General features: G+C 45.3%; 1 protein-coding gene across 1 annotated transcript in view; it reads right to left on the reverse strand.

Annotated features, from left to right (window-relative positions):
- The window catches only part of Dmrt1 (doublesex and mab-3 related transcription factor 1), an 86,161-nt gene extending 81,881 nt beyond the window's left edge, over positions 1-4,280 (reverse strand). The window contains exon 1 of the mRNA XM_057779876.1: positions 3,933-4,280. Coding sequence (XP_057635859.1) covers positions 3,933-4,280 — 348 coding nt within the window. The remainder of the gene's footprint in view (positions 1-3,932) is intronic.
- Between the last annotated feature and the right edge of the window lie 21,626 nt (positions 4,281-25,906).

A 25,906-nucleotide genomic window follows, 5' to 3' on the forward strand; every position in this document is an offset into this window, starting at 1 on the left:
CAGTCGCCTGACTCCCTAGATGTGCTGGCTGGTTTTATGTCAATTTGACACAATCTAGAGTCACTTAAACAGAAGGAACTCCAATTGAGAAAATGCCTCAGTAAGACTGAGCAATAGGCAAGCCTGCAGGGTATTTCTTTAATTAATGATTGATGTGGGAGGGCCCAGTCCATTGTCAATGGGGCCTCTCCTGGGTAGGTGGTCCTGGGTTCTCTAAGAAAGCAGACTGAGCAAGCACTAGGAAACAAGCCAGGAAGCAGCACCCCTCCATGGCTTCTTCATCACCTCCTGCCTCCAGGTTCCTGCCCTGCTTGAGTCCCAGTCCTCCTCGCTTCCTTCAACAGTGAACTCCCATGTGGAGGTGTAAACCAAATAAACTTGCTTTTTGGTTGTGGTGTTTCACTGCAGCAACAGAAACCCCACGACACTAGGTAATGAACATAATGCCAAGCTAGAAAAACTGTAGAGTGGAGTCAGCACCAAGAAAAAGCCCTGATCAGTTAGAAGGGAGATAGACCATTCGCCCCTTCATTTAACAGGCAGGTTAAAGGCCACTTGTACAGTGAGGTCAGCTTAGACCCAAGTTCCTCACCACTTAGGAGTAAATGCAGGGAAGCAAACAAGCAAGCAACATAAAGAGCAAATGTGCTGGACACCGTGAGACGTGAGACATACACAGAAAGCCTACAGAAAAAAAAAAATCTAATCAAAACACTGTTAAAATGCAGTTAGGTGTTGTGGCATAGGCCAGTGATCCCAGCAAAAAGGTGAAGGAGGAGGAGCAGGAGTTTGAGGCAAGGCAACACAGCAAGACCCTATCTGGGAAAAGACCAAACACCTTCAAAACGTAAACATCCGACAAGGACAAGAAGAGTCCTAGCAGAGCTATGAATGATAAATAGAGTGAGCAGGGTTTGAGAACACCTGAAAGACAGAACAATCTGGAAGGAGGAGGATGGGCAGGAAAGCCAGGGACTGGTGAAGTAGCCCAGAACAGCCCTGCTTCCCAAGGCAGGTTGGAGCGAGGGGAGAAGGGGGCTGGAATCTGGTGCCTGGTGTCCTGGAGGAGGCAGAGACCTGAGGTGATTCCCGCAGGAGGGCAAGCTAGAATTGGAAAAAGAACCGCCATGTATTTACTAAACTCTGTATCATCCTTTTTCAACTTGTCTTTTAAATAACATTTGTTAAAGTTTGGTTCCAAAAAGGCTTAAGGGGGGAAAAAGTGTACTGTTTACTATATATGTAACAAAAACAAAAGACTTTCGCTGAAAACTGACTAGTGATGTGGTAACAGAAGGTAAAGTACCAATACCTCAGGGCCTAAAGTAAAGAGGAAAGGGGAAATCAAAATAGTAACTCAAAAGCCCAATTCTACAGGCTGGAAATGTAGCTCAGGGGTACTTGCTTCAGGTACAAATCCCCAGGCTCAGTGTACAGAACTTAAAAATAAATAAATAAATAAATAAATAAATAAATAAATAGGCTAGAGGCATGGCTCAGTGGGTAAGAGTTCCTGCAGTAAATCTGTGGTCCCAAGTTCAAGTCCCACAGCCCTCATCAAAGATGGGAACAAGGGCAAGGCAGTGGTGGCGCACGCCTTTAATTCCAGCACTAAGGAGGCAGAGGCAGGTGGATTTCTGTGAGTTTGAGGCCAGCCTGGTCTACAAGAGCTCGTTGCAAGACATGCTCCAAAGCTACAGAGAAACCCTGTTTCGGGAAGAAAAAAAGGGGGGAAGGTGGAAAGGAAGACCTAACTACACAAAATTGTCCTCTGCCTTTCACACCTGTACCCTGTACCCCAAATTTTTACAATCCACACTATAATCAATGTATTAAAAAAAAAAAAAACTAACATCCAAACTTAACTGATCAGTGTGGAAGTTTGGCTCATAATCAATGGAAGCTTTAATTTTGAATTTGAGACCTTAAAAAAAAGCAGTTATTCAAAACTAAATAAGCTTGCCTAGGTTTTCGGTGGACTTTCTTATTTTATTTTTTTGTTGTTTTTTACATTAGTCAAGAGACTTAGAAGTAGAGCAGTGATGGCTTGGACAAGAATCTGCGGCCCCTGCAGACCTCTGCAGTTTATCAAAACACACCTACACCAACCCCATGCCCTGGCACACCCCAAATGCACAGGTTAGCTCTGCCAGGAACCATACCATTTCAAAAACCTTCTCGGTTAGGAAATGCTTATTCAAACAGGGAAGGAGATAGCAACTGATTGAGGATGCAATTATTTTCAATCTACGTTTAATAGCTATTTCAAATTATTTACAAGTGAGTGAAACCCAATTATTATCCGGATTTTTAAGAATTTGTCTTTCACAGCACCATATTCCTGGTGTGGGAAGTCCTAATACCCCATTCTGTAAGAAATTTGCAATTGCTTTTTTGTTTTTAACTCGACGTTTAGCAACCTTAAATTAGCCCCCCTACCAAAGTGATTCAAAATTAATGTCTCCATTAAAATATTTTATTCCTTTGAGGAAACTCCTTCCAGCCATAGTCTTCACGCTAAATACATAATCCAACCATTTTTACCTACAAGTATAATTTAGTGGTTCTTATGATTTATAATCTCATTGTGATGCTTTTCAATGTGATATAGAGCATATTCTTTTCATTCATTACAGACTAAGCTAAAATATTTTTTAAGAAACTAAAGAAAACTATTTTTTTAACTTCACAATACGTGAAGCCAAACTATATATAATTTAAGACATATTTTTAAAAATATGACGCTCATAGGAGAGTATACTCTTTAAGGTTCGTTCAACCTTTTCATCTGCATCACTTTCAAAAGATGTTCTTAACCAAAAGTAGTTGTCTTTAGCAGAAATTTCTTTGGTATCTTTTCATTTTAAATAACCTGCCTTAAGATGAAACAACATTTGGGGAAAAGAATGTATGTTATTGTCTTCTAAAAATCCTTTAGGATACCGACATTTAACTATTTCCGTCAAGATGCTAAATTACTAGCCTGCTGTTCGCGCTGTTTGGAAAAAAAAAATTACAGAGCTTCAAACTGGCATCTTCATCTGCAAATTTTTTTTCCACTTTTAAGCATGACTAAAACATTTTCAAAGTAATCTGGACTGGGATAACTTGGGTCGGGACTACACATTTGCAAATGCTAGCATTTTCAAACCGCTCAAAATGGCTGAGGCGCTTGCCCGGGTCCGCGGGGTGAACCCGGAAAGTGCGCCAACTGAGGCGCGAACACGCTCCGCTCCCGCCCACCCCAAGGGCTTTTCCAGAAAATCCCGGGAGCACCGCATTCCCGCGCCGCCAGGGTGAAACTGGTCCGTGCGCCTCCCTTCCACCTACTGGGGTAGCTTCTTTAGCGGGACGCCAAGTTAGGGAACCAGAAGAGCGAATCCCGCTACTCTGTGTAACATGAGGTTCGGGGTCATGGGGAATCCTCCCAGAGGGGCGAACACCACAACTTCCAGCTTGGAAATGGATTTCAAAGCTGTCTCCTTCCAAGTAGGGCAAACCCCCGCCAGTTTGCTAGCAATGCCTCAATCTCGGGAAGTCCGCACGGACGCCCCAACATCCCCGGTCGGAGGGCGCGGTCCCGGGGTCGTCTGAGTCCAGGAAACTCGCGACTCTGGGACCAAGTGAATGGGGAACTCCGAAATTCTGATGGAAGACGGGGTCAGAATGGAGAAAACTCTGAACGGAGTTCCACCCAGCCCCCAGGGCGAGGGTGCGTGTGCGCGGCCCGAACCCGGCATCGCCGCCGGGAGCCCCGGAAATTCACGGGACTCAAGCAGAGAGAACCTCCTCGGTCGGTAGGGTCCCCGACCCTCCACCGCCCCCACCTCCGGCGTCTGGAAGCTGCGGCCGGCCGTCTGAAAGCGCGAGGCCGTCGGTGGTCCTGCGCGAGCTGACGCCCCCCCCCCCCGTTCCCCGGAGCCCGCACTCACCTGCGCGGCCATCACGCGCTGTCGCTCCGCAATCAAGCTGCACTTCTTGCACTGGCAGTCCCGCCACATACAGAAGCGCTTGTGGCCCTTGAGCGGCGACGCATAGCCGTGGTTCCTGCAGCGAGCGCACTTGGGCAGCCTCGGGGACTTCTTGTTTCCAGAACCCAGGCCCGACGGCCCGGAGCCCGAGGCGCCTCCGCTGCCCCCCGCGCCGGAGCCTCCGGCCGCTCCCGCCATCGCCCCGGCCGCTTTGCTGTAGCCGCCGGCTTTGCCCTGCGGCGGGGCCCCCGGAGCGTGCGGGACCTCCGTCGGTGTAGAGGGCTTGCTGAATGAGTCGTCGTTAGGCATCGAGCTTCGTCCCCTGCTCGCGGATCCACCCAACAAGCTGCGTAGCGCCCTAGAAGGAGTCCTGGAGGCGGGTGCACGGCAGATGGACGTACAGTCCAAATGAAGAAGCCCGAGAAGTGGGTGGGGAGTTGTACCTTTTTTTTTTCTTTTGGCGCGCCTCGCGCAGGACTTTTGGATACTTTTCAGAACCTTCCGAGGAGTGCGTGGGCGGGAGAGGACGCTACGCGGCGTGGCCACGCCCACTGTCCCCCAACTCCATCCAGCGGGCCTCTGTGTGTAAGCTTGCACCAGCTGCACGGAACAGCGTTCCTGCAAAATTGCTACAAATCACAGTCCTGTACTGAGCACCAGCACGAGCTCCCTCTTAGCCTCTTGCTCCAAGGAATTGAGCTGAGTGGCACCCATTGCTGGAGGAGGTGCAGACCACCCTGTGTGGTCGACTTCGCTCACCGCTACCCCCCAGGGAGGCCCATTGGATAAGAGGGACTGGCAGCCGTTTTTTTCCCCTCACCCCACCCCCACCCTCCCGTAAGAGTGAGACACGAGATTGAAAGTCTAAGAAAAGTCAGTGCTATGTTTATGTCAAATAAAGACCCTCAGTGTATGAGGCTCAAGCGCCCCAAAAGGCGGGGGCTTTCTGCCTCCCACCTGCCTCCTACACCCCTGTTTATTTGTTCTCAGGATTTCTACCACCTGACTCCAGACAGATAAATGTGCCACCAGCTCATTTAGCTCTAGCCTTCATTGCTTCTCGCCGTACGTGTAGATAGCTTTTGCCTTTGAAGCAGCTTTGTTTAGAACTTTGCAAGCATACGAATCTGCCTGGCCAAATTCATGTAAAAACTGAATCTGGCCTTGCATGGTGGCTCAGGTCTGTCATCTCAGCACTTGAAAGGCTGAAGCAGAAAAGCCACTACAAGCTCAAGGCCAGTCTAGGCCACATGAGTTCCTGGTCATTTAGTTATAGAGACCCTGTCTTAAAATAAGTAAATAGATAATAAATGGGGGGAATCACAAATAAACTGAATTTGGGACCGCATAAAGTGACCCAAATTTGTAATTCCCACACCCTGGCAGAGGCTAAAGGATCCCTACGTTTGACATCAGTCTGGACTAAGTAAAGAAAGAGATCCTGCATCCAAACTTTAAAAACAAAAACAAACAAACAAAAACTGAATCTGGGAAAGGGATTATGCAAAAGGAGACATTCCATGCTAAGATATCTCTCTCTTCTCTCTTCTCTCCTCTTCTCCTCTTTTCTCTCTTCTCTCTCTCTCTCTCTCTCTCTCTCTCTCTCTCTCTCTCTCTCTCTCTCTCTCTCGGGAAGGGGGTTGCTGGACTCAGAAATCCACCTGCTTCTGCCTCCTGAGTGCTGGGGCTAAAGGCATGCACCATCACCACCTTGCTTAAGATCTGCAATTTTATTGTGTGGAAATGTGCCCCCCAAAACAAACGAAACTCTCCAGCTCCATCATTTTGGAGCCTTTTCTAAGTTCCCTGTCTGCTCTCCACCAGGGCTGTCTGTCTTCTGTCTACACCGGCACTGCAAACCTGCCTCCTGCCTCTAAGGAAACAGCACTCCACATTAAATCTGGATCTCTAGTCTAGCATGATAACTACTATCTGTTATCTCAGCAGCTGGGGGGGTGGGCTAAGATGGGAGAAGTGTGAGTTCCAGTCCAGCCTGAGCTACATATAAAATGAAATCCAGTACAATCCCCCTCACCCCAACTCCCCCCAAACTCCGAGTCTCTGCAGGAACCTCCATCTGAGCTGTTTCTTTAGTCTTTCCATGTATTCTACACACACAGCACCCGTCCCCCAGGCCTTGCAGTAGCCAGGTACTCTTTTCTAAGTGAAGAAAAAAAAAAAAAAAGATGTTGAAGACCTGGGTTTTCTTTCTTAGCCTTCGACACCCTCCAGCGTGGAGCACTCCACCGACCCTGTCCAAGTGTCTGTGACACGTCTCATTTCCAGGTTTGCAGTTGCACTTGTCCGATTAGGAGACCGTCGTTACATTACCCTCTACTCCTCATGGATTTCACCAGCGTCAATACTTGCCTACCATACCGGGGCTGTTTTTCCAAAGGAGTACAGTTGATCCACTTGGTTTCTCATGGAAAAGGTCACCCAGTGGCCATACCTTTTTAGTAATTTGGCATGATCAGGGCACCCACCTCCGAAATCCCCCTAATGTGCCTTTCTCGATCCAATTCCCAAGCCTTTTCCTTCTGTGAGGATTTTTTTTCCATTAGCGTTCACTGTCTGAAAAATATCTTCAAAAGAAGCCCCTATCCTCGTTAGTATAGTGGTGAAAAAAAAAAAAAGAAGCCCCTAGCTTTACAAAGGACCTTACAGGAGATGCCAGAGAAACTCCGTTTCAGAAAAGGGTCCTGATGCAACCATTCATTCATCTTAGAACTTCTAAAGTGGTGGCCATTGCTGCCTTTCAGGAATAACCCAGTCCTGTAAAAGTCTCTCAGCGAATTATACGTGGCAGCCAGGCCTGATGGAGCAGGCCCATAATACCAGCTACTCTGAAGGCTGAAGCAGGAAGACTTCAAATTCAGGGCTAGCCTCAGCTACAGAATGAATTCAAAGCCAACCTAGGCAATTTAGTGAGATCCTGTCTTATATTAAAAAGTAAAAGACAGCTAATGGGCCTGGTGTGTTGGCACACACCTTAAATCTTCCTTTAGTTTGGAGACAGAGGCAGGTGTACCTCAGAGAGTTCAAAGCCATAGTCTACAGGGCAAGTTCCAGGTAACCTATATAATGAGACCCTGGAGGGGGTAGGAATAGGGATGTCACTCAGTAGCAGAGTGCTTGTCTTTCAACCCTAGGCTCAATCCTCAATACCACAACATCAATTAAATAATTATTAACTAAAAAGCACATCCCAACTGTTGCTAGCCACTGTTTAAATTTTTATTATTTTCATTTTAATAAACTGCAGCTGAATCATTACTATGAATCATTACATATTACAATGTCCAGCTTTAGACATTGAAATAGGTGGGAGAAGAAGCATCTTCTGTGAAAATCTCAGATTATGAGGAATCGGTGATAAATGATTTAACCTGGCGTGACTTAGAATCAGAACCTACGCCTTCTGGACCTTGAAAGCTAGAAGGTTGTGAAGAAATGAATGGCAAATGAAATGTTTATTCAGAAATCACAGGGGACGTGCCATACAGGAAAGATCCACAGAGACAGGAGAGCCTGGGCTATACCGCAGTAGGAGGGTGCTTGCCTGGTCTGCCTTAGAGCCTGGGCTCAATTCCCAGAGCAGGAAATTGGCCTCAGGAATGAACAGTCCTGCCGGCGGTGGTAGCACACGCCTTTAATCCCAGCATCTGGGAGGCAGAGGTAGGTGGATCTCTGTGAGTTGGAGGTAAAGCTGGTCTACAAGAGCTGGTTCCAGGACAGCTAGCTAGGACTATAACACAGAGAAACCTGTCTTGAAAAAAAAAATGAACAGTCCTACTTGATCTATTTATTTAGAACCCAGGCCTTGTGTGTGTCAGGCAAGTGTCCATCACCACACTATCTCCTCAGCCTTTTCTCGTATTTTTTTTTCTTTTTGGATTTTCGAGACAGGGTTTCTCCGTAGCTTTTGGTTCCTGTCCTGGAACTAGCTCTTGTAGACCAAGCTGGCCTCGAACTCACAGAGATCCGCCTGCCTCTGCCTCCCGAGTGCTGGGATTAAAGGCGTGCGCCACCACCGCCCGGCCCTTTTCTCGTATTTTAAAAAAATTTTAAAATAGTCTCAGTAAGATCCCCAAGCTGACCTTGAACTCTCTCTGCAGCCTAAGAAAGCTTTGAATTTTTGATCCTCCTGCCTCAGCCTTCCCAAAGCTGGGATTACAGGCCTGGACAGCAATCCCACAGGCCATGTTCTTACTAATATTTTGAAAATCCTGGCTTTGTTGTCTCCTTTCTTTCACAGAATACCAAAGCCCAAAAGAGGAGCCACAGATCCGTGTGGAAGGACGCAGAGCTATGTCCATGACACACTAACAAGAGGGGGCAGTTTTAAAAGCTTATCTTTAAAAATTGCTAAAAACAGAATTGAGATAAAAACTTCTTAGTTATGAACTTTTAAAAATAGAATAAAGTAATAATTGGTAAATTGTGCTTTGTCAAAACTTAAAATTTTTGTGCTTCAGACACTACCTTTCACAAGGAGTAAGCCACAAACTGAAGAAAAATATTTAGATATCATATCTGGTAAGCAGCTTGCATCTGGAATTTATAGAACTATTTTGATTCAGTAATTTAAAATGAGGGTGGGGGTGGGGCTTAGTGGCTGAATACCTGCTTAGCATGCTTGAAACCCTGAATTTGATTCCGAGAATCACACACACACACAAACACACACACACACACGAACACACATGCATGCACAAAATAAACCAGCTGGAAAATGGGCACAAGAATTGATCAGACATCTCAACACTAGCAAATAATGCTGGGGACACAAAAAAGCGGGCAAAGTTCCTGCAGGTCCATGAAGACCTGAATTCTGATCACTCATACTCACATGAAAGCTAGAGATGGTGGCCCAGAGCTATAACCCGAGCACTGGGCATAAGGAGGCAGATTGATTCCTAGACTGGCTTTCCAGCCAATCTAGCAGAGCCAATCTAGCAGAGACAGAAGACTCCAAGTTCAATGAGAGATCTTGTCTCAAAAAAGATAAGGGCAAGCAAGAAAAATAGCTGAAGTCAACCTCTGGCCTCCACATACATACACAGGGACAAGCATATACATACATGCACATGCTCACATGCACATAGACCACACACACACACACACACCCTAAAAGGCCAATAGGCACATGGAAAGCTGTTTGGTTCCATCAAATATAAACCAAAACTACAATGAGATATCCCATTATGCCTACTAGGATAACTGTGATTTAAAAACACAGACAAGGGGCTGGAGAGATGACTCAATGATTAAACAACACTGGCTGCACTGGGCATGGTGGAGCACACCTTTACTTCCAGCACTTGGGAGGCAGAGGCAGGTGGATCTCTGAGTTTGAGGCCAGCCTGGTCAACAAAGGGTGGGGGTGGGGCTTAGTTCCAGGACAGCCAGGGCTACAACTAGCTGCTCTGGCAAAAGCCCAGAATGGACCTGGATTTGGTTCCCAGAACTCACGTATTGGCTCACAACTCTCTGTAATTTCATTTTCAGGGGACCTAATGCCTGCTTTTGACATGCACAGGGACCAGGCACACAGGTGGTACCTAGACACACACAAAACACTCATATCTATAAAGTTTTAAAAAGTGAAAATAAAAGCAGAGACAAAAACAGCTACAGTGGCATATACCCATAGGTCCAAGCACTCAGGGCGGCCTGGGGGGAAATAGTGAGACCCAGCCCCCCCAAAAATTTTTTTTAAATGACAACTACAAAAAAAAAAAAAAAAACACAGACAAAAGCATATACGGAGAAACTAGAACTCTCATAGATTGCTAACGAGAATTTAAAATGTATAGTCACTTTGAAATTTTTATCCTATGACCCAAAAAATAAAAACATGAACATGCGTAACAGTATTATTCATTTGAAACAATTCAAATGATCTGTAGACAAAATTTTCTGTGTCTATATAAAATATTAATTTACTCAGCAATCAAAAAGAATGACACAAGGATAAATGTTCCAGCATTGGGCAAGTCTAAGAAAATTACCCTAACTGAAGCAGCAATCGCGGGCTCAGCTTGGGTCTCCTTTAGGTCTCTAAAAATACGCTTAGTGTTTTTGAGGGACTCCTAACAGTGGGAGTGGGGGTGTCTCTGACTCTTTTGCCTGTTCATCGGACTCTTTTCCTCCTCCTGGGCTGCTTTGCTCGGCCCTGCTACAGGATTCTGTGCCTAGTCTTCTTGTAATGTGTTATACCATGTTCATTTGACAACCCCGAAGGCCTGCTCCCAGCACGTATTATATGATAAAAGAGTAAAAAACAAAAACAAAACAAAAATATACTCTGGAACTGGGGAGATGGCTCAGTGGATAAAGTCCTTGCAGCACAGGTGTGAGGATGGGAGGTCGGGTCCCAAAACTCATGTAAAAGACAAGTGAGCATGACAGGACACCTATATCAACTCCTCAGGGGCAGGATTCCCAGAGACAAGCTGAACAAGTGAGCTGCATAGAATTGAGAGATTCCGTACATGAGAGAGAGAGAGAGAGAGAGAGAGACAGAGACAGAGACAGAGACAGAGAGAGACAGAGAGGGAGGGAGAGAGAGAGAGAGATTGAGGAAGAGCCCCAATGCCAACCTTGGGCCTCTACATGCATGTCCACATGTATGAACACACCTATACACATTTACCAAAAAAATCCACATTATTATGAGTAAAAAAGACCAGATTTTACAAACCACTTATTTATATGAAATGCCCAGAGGAGTAAATCAATACAGAAAGAAAAAGAACTAGCATTAATCAAGGATTTGGGGTAGGAACTGAGAATGGGTGTAAATGGATATAAAACACTTCTATGAAGTAATAGAATGGTCTAACGTGATAGAGTTTCAGAACTCTGCAATCTTACTAAAATTAAAATACGATTAAAACAGGTGAATTTTCTGATACATATATGCTATATTCTACCTCAAGGTGGCAGTTTGAAATTTTGAACAAAAGGAAAACACCCATGGTACATATGATGGTTTAGTTTTCAAAAATATAAATAAATATATCAACAGAGTGAAGGAGATTACTGAAGTCTCTGTAAGTAACAGGATATGTCTTCTACTTTACCATCAGGTTGGTTGGTTGGTTGGTTGGTCAGTTTGTTGGGGAGTTAGTCCAAGGATGTAGCACAGGACTCCTGCAAATTGAGGACATGATAATCATTGTGCTGGACCAAAAGTCCTTCTGATTTTTTTATTATTCCTTTTTAAAATTTTATTTATTTTTATGTTTGGATGTTTTGTTTGTTTGCCTACAAACAAACTGTGCGTGATCAGCCTGCAGTGTCCAAGGAGGCCAGAAGAGGTCACTGGATCCCCTGGGACTGAAGTTACAGATAGTGGTGAACCACCATTTTGATGCTGGGAACCAAACCCAGGTCCTCTGCAACAGCAGCTGGTGCTCTTAACTGCTGAGCCATCTCTCCAGCCCCTCATCCTTCTAATCTTTTAAACGGGAGGAATTTACTTTTGCCATAAAGAAAGTGTGCATCAGTTTAACGGCAAGGCAGTATATAGTGACCTAAACAAGCTACTTTTTGTGACATATTTAGGAAGAATACCTGCTATATGGTAATATATCTATTGTTATATCCACAGTGGGAAGAAAAAAGAAGGAACACGGAGTGTGTATGCTGACCTGCCTTCTACACGTGGAAAGAAACTGTGTTCAAGAGGTGTTGTATGACTGACAGGAAATTTACTGACCTTCCATTTTGTTTAAGACCAGCTGGTTTTGCTGCACATCATGATGTAACAGATCAAGAGAAAGTTTTTTGGTGTTGGCTCTGACGTATATACCAACCGAGACACTATATGAGTGGAAATACTCCATCAGTTCACCATGTCAAGTATGCCACTGAGACCAGCAACCTGATCACAGACGCGTGTGCACCATGCTCCGTGGGTGGGGTGAGCAATGGAACTGAAGGCAGAATTAGGCCAGGGAGGGCTAAGCATCTAATGAGGACTTGGTATGAGGTGGAAGAGGTATTCTGTAGTCAGGGGATCCGAGGCAGCACCAAGAGAAAACAGGACATTCTAGGTCACAGGAACAATGGATGGAAGTGGGGGTGTTGGGAGCCAACCCGAGGGTTGGGGGAGAGGGCACAGACATGCCAGTCTGGAACAGAGGAGTGTTGAAGCCCAGAAAGAGATAAGCTTGGGCCGATAGCATGGCACCTAGCCTGCCAGTGGCCTGTTGGCGTCTATCCTCTGGGCGAATGGAGGGTGATGGAGGCTTTTGTCCTTGAGTCGTTGGAGAGATGAAAGTGGCTTTTGCTAATCACCCTGTGATTTGAACAAACCATGCAGTGTGTTTGAGCTTGCTGGCCTTAAGTGGGGAACAATAAAAATCATAGGAATTAGAGATATTCGTAAAATGCCCAGAAAGATGCCTGCCGCTAAGAAATGTTTGATCACTGTGGTTAACTGGTGCTGGCTGTGGTCAGATTAGAGGAGCAGAAGGAAGCTGAGAGGGGATACTGCTGGCAGGCAACCTGGGTATTCTGGAAGATGGCTGTGCCTGGGGTGGCAGAAACAAGTCAGAATGACGAGTGACTCTCCACACACGTTTGAATTCCTACAGGTATCCACACAGATGGGGATGGGCAGTCAGAGCTGCAGTCATGACAGTAATAGTACAGGCTCTGCCACCTGTATCACACTGCCTGTGTTAGATGCTCAACTTGGCCCCTTTCTAGCTACGTGTCTCCAGGACCATTGCTCGCCCTCCTTTCTCTCATCTGGAGACTGGAAACAACTTGAGAATTCCCATGACGACACAACTGCTGATGCTGTTTATTAGTTCTTCCTAAGCAGTTTTTACCGAGAAGATCAAAAATAGGACCCTGGCAGGGTAGCAGTGGTGCACACCTTTAATTCCAGCACTCCAGAGGCAGAGGCAGGCGGATCTCTGTGAGTTCAAGGCCAGCCTGGTCTACAAGTGCTAGTTCCAGGACTGGCAGGGATGTTATACAGAGAAACCTTGCCTTGAAAAAACAAATAACAACAACAACAATAATAATATTTGTCCTGGTTGACTTTATCTGTCAACATAACCTAGTCATCAGAGAGCCTCAGCTGAGAAACTGCCTAGATCCGATTGTCCTGTGACATGCTGGTGGGGGATTAGCTTGGTTTTTAGCTGGTATAGTCCCAGAACATGGAAGGTGGCGCTGTTCCCAGGCAGGTAATTCTGAACTGTACCAAAAAGGTTAGGGAGCAAGCAGCACCTCTGTGGTCCCTGCTTTACTTCTCTGGTAGTGAAATGAGTCCTTTGCTTGGAGGCAATGCTGATAACAAGTTTGCCTGGCATTGAGTGCCAGCCTTGATTTCCCTCAGTGATGGACTGAGACCTGGAGTTGTAAGCTAACAAATCTTTCCTACCCTAAATTGCTTTTGGTCGAAGTGTCTTATGACAGCAACAGAACAGAAACTAGAGCACTAATTAGAGGCAACTGAAATATGAAGGGCTTCCCACTAACCCAAGGAAAGAGAAAGAACATCGTATGTTTTAATGATGGACATACTAATTCCCCTTAGCCCAAGGAAAGAGAAAGGACTGGCTCCCATGTTTTCTCATAGCATCAACTGTTAAAATTTCAAAAAAGAGTCTGGTATTTTAAAATATATTGATTTTTTTTTGAGCTGATGGTTCAATCACAACTACCAAAAAAACCTGAGGCAGGAGAGCTACAATGGCCAAGTCAATGTAAGTTCAAGGCCAGCCTGAGTAACCCAGTGAGACCCTGTCTTCAAATGAAAAGTAAAAAAGAGCCGAGGCCACAGCTCAGTGGGACAGTGCTGATCTGGAAAGCACAAGAGGTTCTGTCTTAGTATCATTAGAAAACACCTATTTCACAAAAGTGGCTTTGATGGAGAAATAGAGACAATACCCATTTACAGGTTGCCATTGTGAAGCGTGAACGTCAAATTGCCGTGTTGAATTTTGACTTACAGCTGCTTTACCTTCGCTATTTCAAAAATTAAATTTGAAAACTTCACCCCAAATCACCAAGTATTTAAGCATTAGTTTTATACAACAGATGCCCATATAAGTTAATATTCTCAATGATTCCCCTGTGTCTTCTGCTATAGGAGATAGACAAGAACAGTAGGAACTGTAAAAGCAAATCCTGAAATAATAAGTCATTTAAGACTTTCTAAATGAGAGGCTGGAGAGATGGCTCAGCAGTAAAGACCATTGGCTGTTCCAGGTTTCCTGAGTTCAATTCCCAGCACCCACATGGCGGCTCACAACACTGTCTACAATGGGATCCAATGCCCTATTCTGGTGTGCAGATGTACATGCAGACAAAGCACCCACATACATTAAATAAGTAAATCTTGGGTGGAGGGGAGACTTTCAAGATAATCTGGAGGTAAGATGCAGGTCAGCTGAAGTGTGTAGGAGCATACGCTACCGGGTTCAGCAGCCACTAACCTGCTGGTTTCTCAAGTTGCTAACTGAAGGAAAAGAAGAAGTAAAAGAAAGGAAAGGAAAGGACGGACATGGCTGCTCCTAGGTGTGGTGAAGGAGAAAGTTTTTTGTAGATAAAAGGGAGAGGGCAGGTAGCTGAGATGCATGGACAGAAACATCCGGGAAAGTCCAGAGTGGATATGACGAGGCTGACCTGGACCATGCGGGGTGGGAAGAGGAGGGAGAGAGGGAACCAGGTGCAGCAGCCAGGAGGTCAAATGTACAAAAGGGGCAGGTAACCAAGACATCTGAATTATATAGGGAAGAGCCTCTGGGAAAGGGCAGCCCAGCCCCTGGGTCGGAGAATTCAGGGGAGGGGGAGGGGTATGCCAGCCATACCCTGTAACAGATAGAGACTGAGTAACAGAGGGAGAACCAGACAGGTCCACTTTGATGTGTTAAATAGGCACCTCAGCCTTTGTCCTGGTTGGAAAGTTAACACTAAGGACAGAGAAACAAGACAGGTTAGCAGAGCTAATTCTGCTAGGATAAATACACTGTAAGTACGCCTGTGTTGTTCTGTTCTGTTTCGTTTCGTTTGTTTTCCACAGTCCACTGTTACAGGGTAGAGAATTAGGAACAATAAAATGAATATTTTCACATAGATACCCGATGTTATATAGTCTACCAAGCTTTTTTCTCTCTTCCTCATAGAAAGCCTTGTCAAATTTCTTTTTTTTCTTTGTTTTTTTTTTATATTTATTATTTACTACTTATACAATATTCTGTCTGTGTGTATGCCTGAAGGCAGAAGAGGGCGCCAGACCTCTTTACAGATGGTTGTGAGCCACCATGTGGTTGCTGGGAATTGAACTCAGGACCTTTGGAAGAGCGGGCAATGCCTTAACCACTGAGCCATCTCTCCAGCCCCGCCTTGTCAAATTTCTACTTTACCACCTCATGAGAAACACCTGTACTCAATCTTTTTTTTTTGTTGTTTTTTTTTTTGTTTTGTTTTTCGAGACAGGGTTTCTCTGTGGCTTTTTTTGGAGCCTGTCCTGGAACTAGCTCTTGTAGACCAGGCTGGTCTCGAACTCACAGAGATCCGCCTGCCTCTGCCTCCCGAGTGCTGGGATTAAAGGCGTGCGCCACCATCGCCCGGCTTACCTGTACTCAATCTTAAAGATGTGTTATGAAAACTAAAGTTTCACCTCCGTGTGGAAGAATGAGAAGATGAGAATCAAAAAGTAGTGATGTAAGGGCGGAAATAGTGTTTGATGCCAAGGAGTGGACCAATGGCTATGACAGCTTTGACACGTGACTCAGAAGCCACCTGCAACTATAAAATAATAATAAAAAGACCAATCTGCTCATCTAGCCAGATATAATAATGACTCACGCCTTCACCAACATTTGGGAGGTGTAGGCAGGAGGAGTTCAAAGTTCACCTCTAGTCCACAACATATCAAGGCTGAGGCTAGCCTGGGCTATATGAGACCCTGTCCACAAACAAAAAACATACTCACCCACATAGTTTTAAACTGGGGAAATAAAACAGCAAACCTGCTTGGGTTGACAATATGACTACTGTCAGCTGCTAGGAGTTTAGAGATCAAAATATCAAAACCAAACACACCAATATGAAAGATGTTCTGGGCACTGGGAAAGCAAGACAAAAAAAAGTGAAATACTTGACTATAGAAATATTCAGGAGAGCCGGGCAGTGGTGGTGCACGCCTTTAATCCCAGCACTCGGGAGGCAGAGGCAGGTGGATCTCTGGGAGTTCGAGGCCAGCCTGGTCTACAAGAACTAGTTCCGGGACAGGCACCAAAGCTACAGAGAAACCCTGTCTCGAAAAAAAAAAAACAAAACAAAACAAAAACAAAACAAAACAAAACAAAACAAAAAACAGAAGAAGAAGAAGAAGAAAGAAATATTCAGGAGCACAGGAGCAGTTCAGTTTCAGAGGAGTCCGGGCCTGGTGCAGCATTCAGGGCCAGGTCAAAGCTGCAAGTACCGGCTGCCAGCTGGAGGCCTTTTTTGTTGGAAGCTTCCTAAAGGGTCAGGCCTTCAGAGCTGTGATTTGGATTAACAAAGAAAGCTGGATTATTTCAAGAAGCTTGAGCAGGGCAATATACACCCAGCCCTTGAGAGGCAGAGGCAGGTGGATCTCTGTGAGTTCATGGGCAGCTTGGTTTACATAGTGAGTTCCAAACCGGAAAAGGCTACATAGTGAGACTCTGTCTCCAAAACACAACAAACTGAAACAGAAACAGACCATCCTTCTTGGGAAAGCCCCTGAAGATGCCTTGCTCCCAGGACCATTCAGAAGGGGTAAAAGTCTTCTGCCCCCTGCTGTAAAGCCAGCTGACCTTGTGGCCTGTGCCTGAGAACTAAGGATGGGTTTACATATTTACATGGTTAAGAGAAAAATCGAAGACAGAGTGGGGACACATGAACATGATATGAAGTTCAAGTTTGAGGTTCCTCTAGTCTATTGGAACATAGATTCCACTGTGGTTTCTGTTTGTTTCTTTCTTTCTTTTCTTTTTGGTTTTTCGAGACAGGGTTTCTTTGTGTAACAGAGTCCTGGCTGGTCTGGAACTTCCTATGTAGACCAACCTGCTTGACCTCAAACTGGTAGAGTCCCACCTGCCTCTGCCTCCCAAGTGCTGGGATTAAAGGTGTGCGCCACCACCGCCTGGCTCCTGACCCCATTCTTTACCGACCATCTGTAACTACTATGCAGACACAAAAACAGTTTTCAGTGGTTTCACCAGATACCATAGGGACCAGAAATCTTCAATATTTAATGATTTCACCTAAAGAGAGTGTGACACCTGCCATAGAATCCCTCTCATCCACACGACTTTGAGACTCACAGTCTGAAATATTAAAATAAAAATACACTGAATGGTGATAGCACATTTAGAACTAAGTACTAAGTGTTTTCTAGAAGGCAGATTTGCTCTAAAATTTGCATTCCGCTCTGCCTTTCAGACAGCCTCCCAGGACCATGCTGGTTTACGCACCAGAATGCCAAGGGAGATGGGCTTGCTGGAAATGTTCTAGAAAAAGTGTTCGGGACAAGGGCATTCTGAAGAGGAAGCTGTTAATGTTGCCTGGAAGGGCTATGTAAGCCAACCAGGCAGACTTAGGAAGCAAGAGCTCCTATCTCAGCCTAGCAGGATACATAAGGGCACGGATACAGATGTGCACGTGTATTCCCGAAATGAAAACAAATTGCATGTGGCTGAACCTGATTGGCAGAACAGGGCCATCGTGGAGCCTGGAGATTGATTGAAGATAATAGGACTGATTAACACAACAATTCACACACAATGGCTTTCTGTGTGGATTCCTTTCTTTGTTGCACTAGCCCTTGACCTAGGTAGGTCCTGCCATTCATTGCTCCCACTTTATAAATGAGGAATCTGGGGTGCTCCAAAGTGCTGGGATTTCCCATCCTGAAAACAGAGGAGCAAGAGCAGTTGGATCCAGGCTCCCATTCTTAAGCACATCCAATAAAGATGTCATTCGCCACCACTGTCCCTCACTGGCCGCAGTAACTGGAGGGTAATGGCACAGGCCAGCATCCCATCACTCTGGCGGCCGAGGCAAGAGGATCATGAATGTAAGGGCATCCTGGGCTACATAGCAAGGTCCTGGCTCAAAACACAAATTCATAAGCAAGATGGTAGCAACAGAAACAAGGAGTATAAATGGGCGAGTGAGCTATGTCTCAGGTCCTGGGACTATCTGACAGCTGCCGGCAGAGTAGTGAAGACTTCATTAGGGCACTTGACACTAAGGACTCTTGAAGCCACACCAGACAAAACGACAGGGCCGGCAATTAAGTGTTATGTGTGGTACAGACTATAAATTCCACAAAAATTAGGAAAAGGAGAAGAGGAACACTCTGACTTACAGGGGAACTATGTTGCTGTCAGGGTGCTGGCCTTCATACCAGTCTTTGTGTCTTGGGAACGGGAACTATAAAGTCTACAAAAATCATACAAACCTCCTCTGCTTGGTTTATTCCTAACGATACCTCCAACATCAAGACCAGGACCTTGAATGCCCAAAGGGCTTATTAATATTTGTTGAATGCCCCGGTTTTAAATATACATGCATGTTTGGGGGGCTGGAGAGGAGGCTCTCCTCTCTTGCATTCAGCACCATAGAGGTCTGCCTTGACCCAGGCAGAAAGCAATAGAGCCAGTTGACCTTGAACCGAGGCCTCAGAAACAAGGAGTTAAAATGTTCTCTCAGGCAATTTTGTCACAGCAAAAACCCCAAGCGGGTGCCATACATTTGCGGCGTGATATGGCACTTTCTTCATATGGCTGTGATCTTCATTTGCTGCCAGAAATAGGATTGCAATGTGTGGTACACAGAGCTGAATAAGGAGGGTCTGGACTACAGGAAGCAGAAGGCCCTAAAAGCATGTAAACGCCACCCTTTTCATGTTAGCGAGAAGTCCCCACCACAACAACCTTTGCCAGAGGCGACCCAGTCTCGTGAGAGATACTGCATTTTGGGGGTCAACAGACTTGCACTCTGTTCCTTTTAACCCGCTGTTGTGAGTGACAGTCTCTGAGCTGTGCCCTCTTGCAAAAGCATCATCCCAGCTGGCCCTGTTGACTATTCACGCCCTCTCTTGGAGGGCTAGGAAGGGTCACAAGACTTGAGTGCCCGGTCACTCCGGCCTCCGGGAGGGAGGAGAGTATAAAGGCTTGGCAGGACTGCTGGAGGGGTGCTCCATCTCAGCTCCTGTTGGCAAAACCCTTATTCTTTCTGGGTAAAGGATTTTCAGGTGCAGCCTCTTGTGGGTGGAGCGCCCAGACTCCTGTAAGCAACCCTTAAACCCAATAAACCCAGGGGTTCCTCAGAGGGAATTCTGACAGAATCCTGCGTCAGTTGGGACCTTAGGAGAAGGGGCAGATGCTGTTTATGTCTTTCCATGAGAAGAACTTATAGCAATATCTGCATTCCTTTGGAGAGCTGCAGACTCCTTGGGCATTTCCCATCTCAAGCAGTAGTGGTCCTGGACTATGGAGAATGTGCTAAATGAGATAACGGATACACGCAGGCTGCAGACATGTGCAGAACACGAGATGGTTCTGTGCTGTGACCCTCAGAATTCTTTCTCATTTGTCTATCTGTGGGGGAAGATGTGACTTACTGATAGGAACTAGGAACAGGAATCTCTCTTTGGTGATGAAATGATTTAAAACAAGGCCAGTCCCACAACAACCAGTCTTTTTTATTATTATTATTATTTTTTATTTTTTTTATTACTTTTTTTTTTTTTTTTTGGTTTTTCGAGACAGGGTTTCTCTGTAGCTACGGAGCCTGTCCTGGAACTAGCTCTTGTAGACCAGACTGGCTTTGAACTCACAAAGATCCGCCTGCCTCTGCCTCCCGAGTGCTGGGATTAAAGGCGTGCGCCACCACCGCCCGGCAACAACCAGAGTCTTATTCCCAGGACCAACTCCCAAAAGTTACCCTCTATCCCCACACACATGCTTGTAACACATGTGGTCTCCCATGTACATACATGTACACGAAATATTTTTTTAAAGATTTTTTTTATCTTATACACATGAGTGTTTGTCTGCAGTATGTATGTGTACCACATATGTGTCTGATAGCCCCAAAGGCCAGGGGAGGCTGTCAAATCTCCTGGAGCTGGAGTTACAGATGGTTGTGAGTTGCCCTGTGAGTGCTGGGGCTTAACCCAGGTCCTCTGCGACCACAGCAAGCACTTTTCAGTGCTGAGCCATCTCTCCAGCCTCCAGTAAATTTTTTAAAAGTTAAAATAAAGAAAAAAGCGAGCAGATTTTAAACACTCAGTATGCTGAAACTGACTGTGGACTTTGAATGTGTGAAGCAGACCATGTGGATTAACCCTTGGGAAAGTTGTACATCAACTGCTTTGGTGGGAAGGCAAGGGGGAGGGGGAGAAAGGACTAGAAAACCTGAGCAGCAGAGGCCACACTGTACACAAAGTGCAGGCCTGGTACAGCGCTGGTCATACAAGGGCTTCATCTTCGTCCTGGCTCAGCCTTCATCTGGCTGTGACCTTGGAAAAGCTCCCTCAACTCTGTGTGCTTTCTTTGCCTTGGTGTGTGTGTGTGTGTGTGTGTGTGTGTGAGAGAGAGAGAGAGAGAGAGAGAGAGAGAGAGAGAGAGAGAGAGAACTGAGAACAAGGATGCACCTCCTGATGGCTTAAGTCTACAGTTTGCCTCCTGCCTTGGCTGGAGGAGGGAGGAGCAGAGGGAAACCAGAGATAGGCAGAGAGCAGATATTCCCTAGGCCTTTCCCCTCCCGTTCTCTCTGCTCTGCATCTTGCCCTCCCCTTGACCTCTAGGTCTTTGTTAGCGTCCATCAACCTGGAAGCCCAAGTCCATGCATGCAGGACAGCGTGTGCGGCTGGGACAAGATCAAGGTCATGAGGAGACTCAGACGTGAGCCACACGTCAAGTGTGATTCCACTTCTAGTACCAGATAGACCATGGGAAGGAAGCAGCTTGAAAAATGAGGGGAGACACACAGCAAACTCTCCAGGTTTTTTTTTTTTTTTTTTTTTTTTTTTTGGTTTTTCGAGACAGGGTTTCTCTGTGGTTTTGGAGCCTGTCCTGGAACTAGCTCTTGTAGACCAGGCTGGCCTCGAACTCACAGAGATCCACCTGCCTCTGCCTCCCGAGTGCTGGGATTAAAGGCGTGCGCCACCACCGCCCGGCTCCAGGTTTTTCCTGTTATTTTCTATTGCCTACTTATAAAGAGAACATTCCCTCATTGGTTCTGTGGCATCTGTTAATATATAGCAGTAAGCCAGCAGTAAGCTGCACTTGACTATACATATTTTAATTCTTTTATTGTGGTAAAGCATACCTTTTTTTCCCTCTTTGCCATTTTAAGCAAACCATGCAGTGACCTTAATCTAGTAACATGGCTGTCACTGCCATCCACGTCTAAGAAGTGCGGGATCCCAAATGTTCCTCTCCAGGGCCTCTTACATTTGCCTGTACCATGTAACCGCTACCTGAATCTCCCATGCCTTCTCATCAATTTTCCTTTAGCTATTTGCTCTTGTTAATTGTAAGCCTTTGCTCAGGGAGGCGGGGTGAAACAGGAGACAGAGCATGGTTGTTTAGGTTTGGTTTGGCTTTTGCAGGAGGCTTAGGTGCTTCTTCAGTTTGCATGGTCAGGATCTCAAGGTTTCCTCCCGCAGGCTTACGTTCCCATGTTCTTGGGCCAGAAGGCACAGTGCAGGGACAGGAACACCATGCTTTCCAGATCTGCTGTCTTCCAGCTCAATAGCATTCCCTTGTCCTACATCCCAGGGCCACGTCACAGTCTGAAACATTATCACCGGGGAGTGCTCCAAATTCTCAGTGCAGATGAGACAGTGGTGCCAGCCACGCCTTCTGCTCAACAGAACACAGGTGACAAGCTGCTTACTCCCTGCCTGGCAATTTGATTGGGGCGTGTCTGTGACTTCAAGAGTTCTGCTTGCCTGATAGCTGCATTCAAAATGACATTGGTCCATTTTCTCATTCTGTGGAAGATAAAACTGGAAAGCTAAAAATATTTAGTATTTGCTTGATTTATTATTATTCTCGATATTTAAGTCTGAGGTGCTGGGAGGTAAAGAGAAACTCTAGGATCAGAATACAGCCTATTAAACAAGAAAGGGACCAGTGAAAGGCTGGGAAAAGAGATCCTGTCACATACTGCAAGTGGCAAAATACAGGAGAGCTGCTTTAGTCCCAGAGACAGGGAGCAATTACACGATTTTGTTCAGAAACCCCAAAGAAAGCAAAACCAAATAAAAACGCAAAACTTTTCCACACCAAGTGTTCTGTCTTCTCTCCCTCCCTCTCTCCCAACCTTCTCTCTCCTTCCCTCCCAACTCTAACTTCACTGTCTGCAAATAGGCACTGTGTGTTTTTAACCCTCATGTGAAGGAAGTCCTTGTGTTATACGTGAAATCCAGAACCCGAATCCCAACCACAAGATTGACTCCGATGCAAAAACAGAGATTCTTTATTATGAATTAACTCAGGTTTGTCCCTTTGAAGCGGCAGCAGTAATAGGAACGGCATAGGAGAGGGACACGGAGCAACAAACAAGAAGGCTTTTTTTATACAGGGGAAGAGGCTTCGGAAAGTCCACCCAAGCCTCTGGGCTTGTGATTGGCTGCCCTCTAGTGGATGAGGGAACTCCATATTTCTAGGCTTAGGATTGGCTGCCCCCTATGAGACAAGGGGTTTTTCAGGCCTGAGAAGAAGTTCAAGCCTCTAGGGGCTCAGTGATTGGTCAGTTTTCCCTGCTCAGGGATTGGCTGGTTTTGTCTCAAGGGCAGAGATGGCTCCGATTCTGGGACCAAATTGTGTTTCTTTCTATGGTTCGTTTTACCTTTTTGACCCTAATTTTGGGACCAGGGTGAATATCTTTGGTATGCTCTGAATCTAAGGGCTTAGTGCATTCTTTTGGTCCTGGTTTCAGGGACTAGGAATTTTCCTCCGGCTCTTGGCTCAAGAATAAAGCGTCTCTTCCCTGGCTCTGGTCCCATTTTCAGGGTGTGTTTCTTTCACTGGGTTGGGGCTTGGAGCCGAACTGTTCAGGGTCTGTGTAGGGGCTTCATTTTAGGTCAGAGATTTTCTGGGGCCTGGGTCTCTCACTTGAGCAGTCTGGGAAAATTAAAGGGAAACTAGGGAGTTTGGGGATTTTAAATTTGTTTAAATACATTTTAATCTTAAAATTTAAATACCTACCAGTGCAGAAATCATTTTCAGGTCAAACCATGGACACATAGGCAGAGGAATTTCAAAGCTCTGACAGCAGAATAAAATGCATGTGATGTTATTTTCTAAAAAATTTCTGATATTGGGCTGGAGAGATGGCTCAGAGGCTAAGAGTATTGCCTGCTCTTCCAAAGGTCCTGAGTTCAATTCCCAGCAACCACATGGTGGCTCACAACCATCTGTAATGAGGTCTGGTGTCCTCTTCTGGCCTGCAGGCATACACACAGACAGAATATTGCATACATAATAAATAAATAAATAAATAAATATTTAAAAAAATTTCTGATATTTACAATTTATTGGGGTTTTTTTTTGTTTGTTTTGTGTGTTTTATGTAACTTCCTCTATACTCAAGTTGGAGGCTTGTATTATGGCTGTTGTTATGGCTGGAAGGGTTAAAGTTTTATTTACCCACGCATATAACTTTTGCTTCACAGCTCATTTTATTACATTTTTCTCAGTGGGTTGTGCCTATTTATTTATTTATTTATTTATTATATGTACAGTGTTCTGCCTGCACACCAGAAGAGGGCACCAGATCGCATTACAGATGGTTGTGAGCCACCATGTGGTTGCTAGGAATTGAACTCAGGACCTCTGGAAGAGCAGCCAGTGCTCTTACCCTCTGAGCCATCTCTCCAGCCCCTCATTGATATTTTTTAATTAAAATATTTTTAGACTTTAACATTTTTTAATTTATGTTTATGAATACTTTTCTGCATGTATGTGTGTGCACACCAGGCTAGAGGGAATCAGAAGGGGGCATCAATCCCCTGGGAGTAGAGTTATAGCTATGAGCCTCTACATGGGTCCTGGGAATTGGGCCAGGGCCCTCTGAAAGAGTAACGAGTGCTTTTAGCCATTGAGCAATCTCTCCAGACCCTTTCTGACATATTTTTTATTTTGTTTGTTTGTTTTCCGAGACAGGATTTCTATGTGTTGCCCTAACTGCCCTGGAATTTGCTCTGAAGACCAGGCTGGCCTTAAACTCACAGAGATCCACCTGCCTCTGCGTGCACCACCACTGAATGGCTCCTCCCTGACATTTTCAATAATTTTTCTTGCATATTATTTTGCATGGATAAATATTTTTCTACTTGATCTTGTTTTCCTTTCTTTTGCATTTAATTCTTTTTTTTATTTTTGGTTGTGAGCCTAGCCTCTAATAGCTGAGCCACCTCTCCAGTCCTCATCACTATTTTTTTAAAAATATATTTATTTTTATTTTGTGTGAGTGTTTGCCTGCATGTATGCATATGTACCATGTGTGTGCCTGATGCCCAGAAAGACCGAAGAATGCTGGCTCCACTGGCCCTAGCTTCCCTGGCCCTTGCCTTGGCCTTGGCCTTGGCCCTGACCCCCTTGGCCTTGGCCCCCCAGACCCTGGCCCTGGATGCCCTGGCCCTGGCCCCCCTGGCTCTGGCCCTGTCTTCAATGCTTCTCCTGGCATGGCCCAGTAAGCCCCTTTAAAGCATCCAACCACTTTTCCAGCCCAAAGTCCTGTCTTCTGTATTTCTCCAGTAAATCTTATGGTCAGACCTGTCACAGAAACAACCCACTCTCTGGTACTAACTTCTGTCTCGGTCACTGTTCTATTGTGCTGTAAAGTAACACCATGACATAGGCAACTATTATAAGCAAAAGCATTTAACTGGGGGATCACTTCGGTTTCAGAGGTTAATCCATTCTCATCATGGCGGCACATAGGCAGATGATGGAGCTGGAACTAAGAACTACATCATGGTCTGATCAAGCAAAGGGAGAGGGAAAGAGAGAAAGAGAGAGAGAGAGTTCAGGGCTTGGCATGGGGTTTTGAATCTTCAAAACCCACCTTCAGTGACACACTTTCTTCAACAAGACCACACCTCTTAATCCTTTCAAATAGTGCCACTCCCTGGTGACTAAGCATTTAAATATATGAGCCTGTAGGGGCCATTCTCATTCAAACCACTACACATGGAAAATGGAATTAAATCCCACATAAAAGTAGAAGGAGAGAACTGACTACATGAAGTTTTCCTCTGACCTCCACATTCATGTGCATGTGAGTGTACACACATACACACACACACACGTACACACACACACATAGTTGTTTAAATCACTCATGTGCACAAGCAAACATCAAAAGGTCCCAGGCACTAATGTCTTATTTCAATCTCATCGGATGACCAGATAAACTAGTCATCTCAAAACCAATGGCGCTTTGAACAGGACACAGGTGCCCAAAGGAAGAGGTCTTAGCTGGAGATTTAATTACAAGGCATCACAATAAATAAAACTTGTTTCATTGGAGCTGTGATAAGGTTCTTGAGGGTGGGTGCAACGAAGTGAGGTCCCCAGTGCCGTGTGTGGGTTTTGCTGTCAGAATTTGACTAATGCGGAGTTAGTGCCACAGCTATTGACAACAGAACAAATTTCTATGGAAATTACTTTTAATACTGAATGACTACAACTTAATGGCCACATTTTTAAAAAGATTGGCTAAGTCAAAGAACACTAGCAGTTCTCATCATTCATGAAATTAAAGATAGAACAACAAACGGGGTGGGAAAACCAACCTATCAATGAAAAACAGTTAACTCACTTTCTTCTGTTGTTGGAAATAGTTTAAGTAAGTTCGGCGAAAAGGCCCAAGGCAGCATCTCTTCCCTGTCTTTATTTACCCTTTGCAATCTATTC

Source organism: Chionomys nivalis, chromosome 8 (genome assembly GCF_950005125.1).
Source record: "Chionomys nivalis chromosome 8, mChiNiv1.1, whole genome shotgun sequence".
NCBI lineage: Eukaryota > Metazoa > Chordata > Mammalia > Rodentia > Cricetidae > Chionomys > Chionomys nivalis.